General features: G+C 43.2%; 1 protein-coding gene across 2 annotated transcripts in view; it reads left to right on the top strand.

Annotated features, from left to right (window-relative positions):
- The window catches only part of ATRN (attractin), a 254,873-nt gene that overhangs the window by 96,209 nt on the left and 149,233 nt on the right, over positions 1-9,431 (top strand). For both annotated transcript variants that reach the window (XM_019552795.1, XM_019552796.1), the window contains exons 10-11: positions 1,750-1,904; positions 7,918-8,002. In XM_019552795.1, coding sequence (XP_019408340.1) covers positions 1,750-1,904; positions 7,918-8,002 — 240 coding nt within the window. The remainder of the gene's footprint in view (positions 1-1,749; positions 1,905-7,917; positions 8,003-9,431) is intronic.

The following is a 9,431-nucleotide window of genomic DNA, read 5'->3' as shown; positions in this document are numbered from 1 at the left end:
GCCAGCTTTATGGCGGATGGTGAAGGTGATCAGCTCGTGGTCGCTGTCACCCAGCTTCCCATCGATCACTAGGTCGCCGATTAGGTCGTCCCCTGTAGCCAGTACCAGGTCAAGCAGCGCTTTGCCTCTCGTTGGCCCATAGACTTCTTGAGTCAGGTAGTCTACATAGTCTAACACAGGGCTGCAGACCACAGCTGGTTGGCGGTGCCATGTCATCCAGGCCACAGGGCTCCCCAGGGGTCTGGAAATTTGGTGGTGGGGGAGCTGTGGCATCGCTCCCCTGATGTAAAATCTTTGGACCTGTGGGGAACCCTGTGTCCGGCTCCATGCCCAGTCCCAGTGCACAGGTCTGAGTGGGGATGGTGCTGGTCTCCTCGGCCTAATACCAGCACTTTGGGGGGGCAGAGAGGGGCCAGTGCAGGGCCCGCAGATTGGCCCATGTCACTCATCTATCTCAGGGAGCTAAAAGGTTTTCCCAGCTGTGTTCTAGCAGTGCATTTCTTTTTGGCCTGCTCCTCCCCTTTAACATGAACCCCCTAATCCATTTGACTGGCAAACTCTTACAGCAGTAACTCTCAACCAGGATGCCATGTTACTGTTTGGTGTGCAGGCACCTGTACAGGCGTCACAAAATAAACCCAGAGATTTCAACTAGGAATCTGTGTCAAAAACGCACTGAGCTGTTCTTCCTGAGCTTTTTTGCAACTGAAAAATTGCTCTAAAAGTTTAGTGGCATTTTCCAGACTGTGGGATCACTAGGGGCCTGGAAATTCAGCACGGGGGAGCAACAATTAATGCTGCCATTGCTCTTCCACCACCAAATTTGAGTTAAGCGAGGGGTTCCTTAAACTGATCAAGGTATTCCAGCTTTTAGTATTCCTGGCCTTTTAGGAGCAGAGCAGCACTCAAAAGATCCTTCTTGGCTGGGATCCTGAAGCCTGGTAGCACTTGCCTTTCCATTCCAGCTTCGGGCTGGTGAACACTGTGTTTACTTGCAAAAACTTGATTTAAAGGAAGGAACAAATCTTTCCTTCTAAGTGAACCGTATTCAGAAGGTTTAAGTTTACCGATATCTCAGCCACAGACACAATTGGTTCTTGGCAGCTTTGACACAACACCGTGCAACCGGGGTATGCATATTCAATCTGATTTGCTTCCTGCCAACAACCTTTACAAGTTTTGGGGGAAATTCTAGATGGGGGATTCGCATGCCATGCATCACACTGATTCATGCAAGGGTGGGGCCCTTATGCTTATGCTGACCATAATTTGACCATAGAGGGAGATTGTTCAATTTTTCATGTATGAAACCATTGGGTTGTATTACTGGTCCTGTAGCTTCTGGCTGAATAGTTTACTTGGGCTGAGAGACTGACAGCATCCAAGTTAAATGACTCCTGGATTAGTTTTAAGATTTTTATACCAACCAAAGTAAGTTGTCCCAGGCAGTTTCCCTTTGCCGTTGGAGCCAGTCATGCTCTCGCCCTTGTTGTTGTAGGAAAAGTAGAGGTAGCTGAGGGCACCTCCTTCACATGGACCAGGTGCTTCAGTGGAATTACATTTGTCCTATGAATGGGATGGGTGAAATTATAGGGGGAAGACAGCAGATCGGGGACATGCCAGTGCATATTTTATTTTAGAGTAATTAAAACACATTGTCACCACAGCCATCTTAGAAATTGCTTTGTCTTTGTCGGGCTTTAGTCACTTCCTTAAGAGGTTTGTTTTGTTTTTTTTTCATTTCCAAAGGACAATTCTTAAAGACAGTAGATTTTTTCGATATTTGCACACCGCTGTGATAATGAGTGGAACCATGCTGGTGTTTGGAGGAAATACGCACAACGACACATCGATGAGCCATGGTGCAAAGTGCTTTTCTTCAGATTTTATGGCATATGATATTGGTAAGTCCCTGCAGAAAAAAATGTCTTATGGAGATTCAAAGAGAAAGCCGCCTTCACAAAGACTCGTTTACATATTGCTTATGGTGTATCAAACGCGACTAAGCATACTTCAGAAGAGTGCTTAAGCAGGAGAGAGAGATTACTTTTACTCTACATTACAAAGCAAATGAGCTGGATACTGGTAGCGCAGTGATTTGTAGACAAATACAACGGCAGTTGTGTGGTCAATAGCTTGCATACAACCACAGACATTAAAAACCCATTTTTGAGCGTAAGGGATATATAGGTTTAACATCTCTTCCAAAAGACTCGCTGGGTATTTTTAAATGCTCTCTGCATCTGTGATTTAACAGTATGTTGTGACAGATGCAAACACTGGATGCTGGTAGGAGCTAACACACAGACAGCTTATTTCAGTTAGTTAAACTTCTGGCTGAAAGCAAGGTCTTCTGAGTATGTATCCTGCTGCGATGTTGTGTCATCTTTATTGGTTAATGTGTACACTTCCTAAGTGTAAATGTCTCAGTAAGTGCTATTGCTTAATCAAGCCAAATGACCAGGTTTTATTTCAAAAGGGGCAGACTTTGGTGACTTCAGCCAGCCAGAAGAGGGCAGCATGTATCTGCGGATGTGTAGTCCAGAGTCTACTGAATAAAAAAAGAAAAGGTGCATAAACACCCAGAAAATTTCTATTTGAGGAGAACGTTCTCCTCTTAACCTTTAATATTAAAGCGCAAAATAGACTTTATCTACTAAAATTCCTTGAACAAAGAGACCCCACCAGCTTCCCTGAAACAGTTACGTGAACTTGAAATCTTGATGGAGTGATTATCCATACCGATTTTACTCATAGCTTGTCTATTTATATATGATCTCATACTCATTTGAACAGTCGTGTCTATTTGGACCCCGCCTGTGTCCCACCTACCATCTTACTCTCTAAAAGATGTTATGAAGACCATTGTGTACAAAATCCATGCACAGTTTCTTTTCCCTTTTGTGAGCAAGAGACAAAACCCTGTAGTATTTGTGCTCCTTACCAAGATCTAGTTCTGATACGAATATCAAAGCTTTGTAGTTAGGCTTTCTTTGCATTTGGCTGTTTTTGTTAGGTCAGAGTAATAATAAGTTTACTTTTTTAAGCCTGGGGTTATTGTTGGTCCAGAGCCCTTCCACTCCTGCACAAGGTTATCTCACATTTTGTCAATTCATCTCTGTACTCATAGAAAGGTCATAACACAAGTCACCTGCTTTTATGATTTTCCTGTTAGGCCAGTGAGTGAGTGGCATGTTTTCTGTTAGCGGTGCCTTGGTGGAAGGGCATGCTGTAGTTAAGGTCATCATACATCCTGGTTTGGTTGGGATAGTCCTGGATTTCATATTCTGATCCCTGCCAGTTGGTGAAAATTAAAACAGAAGTCCCAAAATCACAGGGGTAGCGCGGGGTGCAGTCTGGCAGGGAGGTGGAGTAGCATGGTAGGTCAGGCGGGCAGGTGGTGCCTGCCTCTGCCTGCACTAGCACACTGACTTGGAAGGAGGGAAGAGAAGGGGGCAGGCAAGGTCCTGAATTTCCTTAAATACTATGCAAACTGCAAGAGGTCGCAGACACACTGGGGCAGCCGCGACACCTCCTAGTAGAACTGCGGCTCCTGTTCAGCTCATACTCTATGGCCTCTCCCTCTAGTTTGCTTTCCTGTCATGCCTTGATCTTGCTATTAAAGAATGATTAAGGGAGGATACCAGCAGGGTTCAGAGTAAGCCTCAATCCTCATAGTTTCTCTCCTGACTTGACTAGGCCCCTGTAGGGCACCTGTGGCCTGAGGGGCAAGTTGCGTGGCTCCTTTTCCTCCCCTACACCATGCCACAAGCCTTGTTTGTGTTACAGTAACGTTGTTCACGCTGTTGCGGCCTCAGCCTTCACAGCCTCGAGGCACTAATGGGACCTCCAGAACCACTGCTTAGAGTCCCAGCCAAACCACTGGAGTAAACACTAACAAAATTATAAGCCCCTGAGCTATAACAGAAACCCTGCAACATCTGAAATAGCTCTCTCTGCCCTTTTAAGAGAGCAGACTTTTTCAGCTCCTCATGGGCGTATCTTCCCACCCAGGGCTATTCCCTAACCTATACACCTGGCCCTCTTGGACCTTATAGTGGGTACCCTGACCCTCTGAAGTTAACAAAACCAAGGCCACTTCTCTGTAAAAAGCCTACCCTTTCTTAACCCAGGAAACCCGTCTCAATTCACAGGTCTCCAGAGTCACCCAGTATAAACCAGTTTCCTTCAGCGTAACACTGCTGCCCTGTAGTCAGGAGCTCTTCCTTGTATGGTGGCTGGGGAGCGACTACCTGCCTGGTGCAGGCTCTGGGATTATAGCTCCAGCCGGAGCCCTTCCAGTCAGGTGAGCCTCTCATTAGCTCCCCTCTGCCACCTGCAAGAAGCCTCTTAGGCAAGCAGCCTGCACCTCCAAGTGCCCTGTTACGGTCACCTTAGCTATAGTGCATTCTTCTACCTCTAAGGCAGCCTTCAAAGGGTGCAGAAGACCAGTAAAACATGTTTGAAACTCTTCCTTGTATCATGTTTCATGCAAGACCCAGCCAGGCCATCTGGAAAGGTGCTGGCCCATGTATCAATTAGTCAGGGGGGGTTATCCAACTTTTTGCATCACTCCTGGAATACTCTCTGCATCAGCCACACCAGCAATGATCCTAGGGCAGTGTTTCCCAAACTTTTGAAACCAGAGGTACACTGGATTAGAGTTGGCAACACATTTCGCTCTGGCATATATAATATGCCTTTTCTGGGGGGGTGGTGTTTGCATGCCACATGTGAGTGGGCCTGTATTATGCACATGTGGGCATGCACACGAAGGGTATATACAAGGGGCACAGTGTATGCACATGCATACATACACACTGCGTAAGACTTACGTAGTAGTGCCCAACATTTTGGCCCTACAGGCTGGATAATTGGTGTCTGATCCTGCTGTGGGGTCAGCACAACTGGCCCCTGATCCAACTGCATGGAGCTTGGAAATTTTGCTCCATGCAAGGGAGCAATAGCAGTGTTAATTTGCCATCTCTCCACTGCCAAATTTCTAGACTCAGGGGGAGCCTTTTGGGCTGGAACTAATACTGATGAAATACCAATCTTCTTGGCACACTTGTGTCACACTTGTGGCATGCTTTTTGGGAATCACTGTTCTAGGGAGAGCCTGCCAAGAGGACCTCTCCATGGACCATAGCTTGTCCTCATGCTCTCAAACAACAGGGATGGGAGCCTTCCTCCAAGACAAACTTCCAGCCGTCTTAGGGTTTGGGTCCCTTTCCAAATCCTTGCTTCTGAAGCCAACGCTGATAACTGCTTCTGAAGAGGACAGCTGCCACCAGCATTAAAGAAGCCTATGTTAGTTTGCTACTGATCATCTTGGATACCTAGCACAATGTCCCCATAGTATTTGGGACCTGACACTATTAGCCTGTTGAAATATTCAGCTCAACCAGTCTTGGGACTGCTAGACCCTCAGGTGGAGATTGAAGAATCTCACTTCACTGCTTAAAACATGTTCCCTTACTTACCAGTACTTCTGTGCCAACTAATGGCTCAGTCGCTTCAGGCATGTGGTCTGCCAGTCATCACCTGCAGCGCTTGGACTATCTGGACTTATCCCTCAGCTTGATTTGGACACAGTCAAGAGTGACATGGATGATGAATATCTCTGAGCAGGGACGTATCTTCTCCAGCCATGGTGTAAGGGCTCAATGTTCTCAAACACGTTTTTACGTCTAGGATGGGGAGCCCTTCCTAGCATGGGACATCAGCTTGATGGGGATGGGATTGCCTGTTTGAACTTCTAGCTAAGATGGTCTCTGACTTTCCTATTGATTGGAAAACCTTCCGTCTCCTCGTTTCCCCTTCCTCCTCTCCCAGCAACTTTCATCCCGGAGGTGGCCTCATGCTTCCTGGGTGTCCAAGTCAGGTGTAAACTCTGATAAGGTACTTCTGAAGTCCTAGCAGAGCGCGAGATGTGGTACCCTTACCTCATCTGAAATGAGAGGGCATGGGTGCAGCTTCTTTTGGACTTCAGTAAGTTTTTCACCTTTTCAGTTATTTTCCGAAGTCCACATCGTCATTTGCATACACCCATCAATGATGTGATGATTTTCATCACTCCAAAATACAAAAGAAAATAAATCTGCCAAATTTGGTGCTGTGTATTTTCATAGCACATAGATTCCATTTAATTTGATATCTTTAACAGAATCTACATGTTATAAACCTAAGGTTGGCGTAACTTTATAAGTCTGGATGGAAAGAATTCTTTGTAGTTTTAATATCATTAGTTTTTCTTTTCTTTTTTTAAGTTTTTTTCCAGTGCTTGATCTTCTGTTAAGGATGGGAAAGAAGCTTAGAAAGCAAAACATTCCAAGACTTCTAACAAACTAGAAAAATGTGTGTCTTGGCTTAATAAACTCACAATTTGCAGAAATAGAAAAAAGAATACAAATTGTGGTCCAATTTTACTGAAGTCATCTTAAAAAAAAAAAAAAAATTGAACTGTGCGTCTATCCTTGTGAGTAGTATTTCAATAAGTTAATTTCCGTAATGTCAAGTAAACCCTTTTTTTTTTGTTAAATTGTAAAGCAACAATTTGCTAGATTATTAAAGTCACCTAATAAAGCTCCATAGATTTCATTTCCAAACACCCTCTATTTTAAAAGAACACTTGAGAGGACTATTTTGGTATCGCATCTCTTATTCTACTGTTCCTCAAATAAAATTGGTAAAGAAATAATAGGATTGTCTCTGTGTATATATCCTCTGTGTAGCCTATTTAATATTGCTTTAAAACTGTGGATTTGTTTTTCGGAGATTTCAGCCTGCGACACACCATAGCTTGCTCTTGTATTGAGAGCTTGTCGATACGCCAGTGCTGTTTAGATCTTTTTCTTCTGTAGCAGATTCACCTTTTTCCCCCATTAATCGCATAGAATTTTTTAGAACTACCTCCGAAATGCCGACGTCTCGCATGTTCCCTTTTACTTTGCTCAGGTAAAGTGGGATAAATTGGACTGACTTATTCTGCTTCCCCCCCCCCCCTTTGATTGCACAGTGGGTTCTGTTTCTTCAGTTGTTTCTTCATAACGCCTAAAGGAAGAAATTACCTGAAAAACTAAACTGACAAAAATGAAGCAGCACTCATAAATGCTATGCTATTAGAAAACCATGGAATAATCGTGCTCCGTACTTATAAAACAAACCAACCAAGAATCCTTAGGCTATTATATGCTAAAAAAATATTTCAAAGTATGAGTCTGCCCCTGCTAATGTACCCTTGCCAAAAAAACAAAAAAAAGGATGGAAGAAACTTTTCACTCTTGCAACTGATAGTTTAAAATGGATATACAGGCATACCTCGTTTTATTGCGCTTTGCTTTATTGCGCTTCACAGATATTGCGGTTTTTACAAATTGAAGGTTTGTGGCAACCCTGCGTCGAGCAAGTCTGTCGGCACCATTTTTCCAACAGCATTTGCTCACTTTGCATTTTTTAGCAATAAAGTATTTTTTAATTAAGGTATTTTAATATTTTAATTAAGGTATGTACATTGTTTTTTTAGACATAATGCTATTGCACACTTAATAGACTGCAGTATAGTGTAAACATAACTTTTTATATGCACTGGGAAACCAAAAAATTCGTGTGACTCGCTTTATTGCAATATTCGCTTTATTGCGGTGGTCTGGAACCGAACCCGCAATATCTCCGAGGTATGCCTGTGTTAGCTTTTACTTTTGCCTTGACGTGCTGTATAGTGGGTGTCACTGAATGGTCTTTTAAAGAGCTGTCACATTTCGGTCTAGTGGCGGCTGCATCTTGGCGATGGGTAAAACAGTTCCTGCAGTGTTGTTAATGGGCTTTGGGATCTTTCAGGAAGAAATGTGCTATGTAAGTGTCAGTCGTTAATTATGCCAGAGGAATTTTTCTGAAATGAGCTTTCCTTCATTCTAGCTTGTGATCACTGGTCAATTCTTCCTCGTCCTGATCTCCATCATGATGTCAACAGATTTGGCCATTCAGCTGTCCTATACAACGGGTAAGACTGCAAACCCTTTGCATGTGCATGGTGTACTTCAGTGAACCCGAGTCCAAACACATGTATGTATGAAAGGTCATTTCTCTGTGACCTTGGCTCTGGTCACGGCTTCAACTTCTACCTCTGTGTCCCAAATCTAATGCTCACCTGTAACCTGCTTCCTCGTTCTCTCTCCGGCTTGTTTTTATTTTTAGCTGCATCTGGCATCTCCTCTTTGATTAAACTGGACTGTCACCATCTAATCCCTGCAACTTAATCACTCTAAAATTGAATTTCTCACGTTCTCTTGTAATCCCTCTCCTCTTTCCTATTTCCGTTGACAGCTCTATCATCTTTATCTCCAAAATTGTATGCTCGCTGTGCTATCTCTTTTTCTGAGACTTCCATCCACATCTGAGTTATCCCATCTTGCTTATTGTAGCTTCTGTTTCTGACCTTTTTTCTCCCTCCCAGCTACAAAATGTACATTATTAATGTGCATGTGTACCTGGACTCCATACCATTGTTTTTGTTACACTTACTTTCATTTTAAAGTTTTGAGTTCAATGCAGTTTTTCCTTATTGCCTTCAGGTCTGTGGAAGTGAGCTTGGACCTACTTTAGTTTTAAGTGAAAATTCCAAAAAGTCTCTGTTTTTGGATCTCTAGCCCTCTCTGCTGGTATTTTTTCTTAGACCCTGACACGTTATTTAAGTCACAGGTATAAGCCAGACATCTAGCATCTGCTGACTTTCAATGGAGTTGCATTTTCAAACTCTTTTCTGTGTTTTCAAAAACCTCACTAAATCAGCATCAGTGTTTGTTAAACACAACCTCAAAGGGTCCACTTTTAAGGGGTTTAAGCCTACACTTGCCTCCTTTCCTGAATTGGGAACATGGTAGGATAAAAGAAATAGACTTTCCCCAACCACTGAGTTCTGTTAGTTTCTTTATCCTTACTGTTTTTTATTAAATCGTTATATTTAACGTTAGACATCACGTGGAATATAGCACACATCAAATATTATAATTAAAAATCTTGAAAGCATTGTTGAGTACTTGGATAAATACCTGAATATACAATCTAAAATTATTGGTAGCAATGAGAAGATATGTTATTACTGATGTGCCTAAAACACGGACACATCCCTGCCTTAGGGAACCCAAAAAATGTTCCATTTCAGCTGACAGACTGACTCTTTGAATGTTCAGATGCCAAGGAGCACAGAATAATTATTTTTGTCGTGTCACTGTAGCTCCCACATTTGTATTGTTGTGAGGCACTCTCAAGCCTTGCTTCAATGGCAGAATATAACCTTTCCTGCATCACAACTTCTCTTGGTTGGGAGGCAGGAGGGGTTTATCTTCGATTCTAGGAAGAGGTTGATGTGATGCTGGTTGACTTGCAAACCACGGATTGAGATTCACCAAACTAAAGGAAATCTGAGTTGT

Source organism: Crocodylus porosus, unplaced genomic scaffold (assembly GCF_001723895.1).
Source record: "Crocodylus porosus isolate Cpor-Errol unplaced genomic scaffold, CroPor_comp1, whole genome shotgun sequence".
Lineage (NCBI taxonomy): Eukaryota > Metazoa > Chordata > Crocodylia > Crocodylidae > Crocodylus > Crocodylus porosus.
Note: the sequence above shows the minus strand (reverse complement) of the source record. Positions and strands in the feature narration are given on the sequence as shown.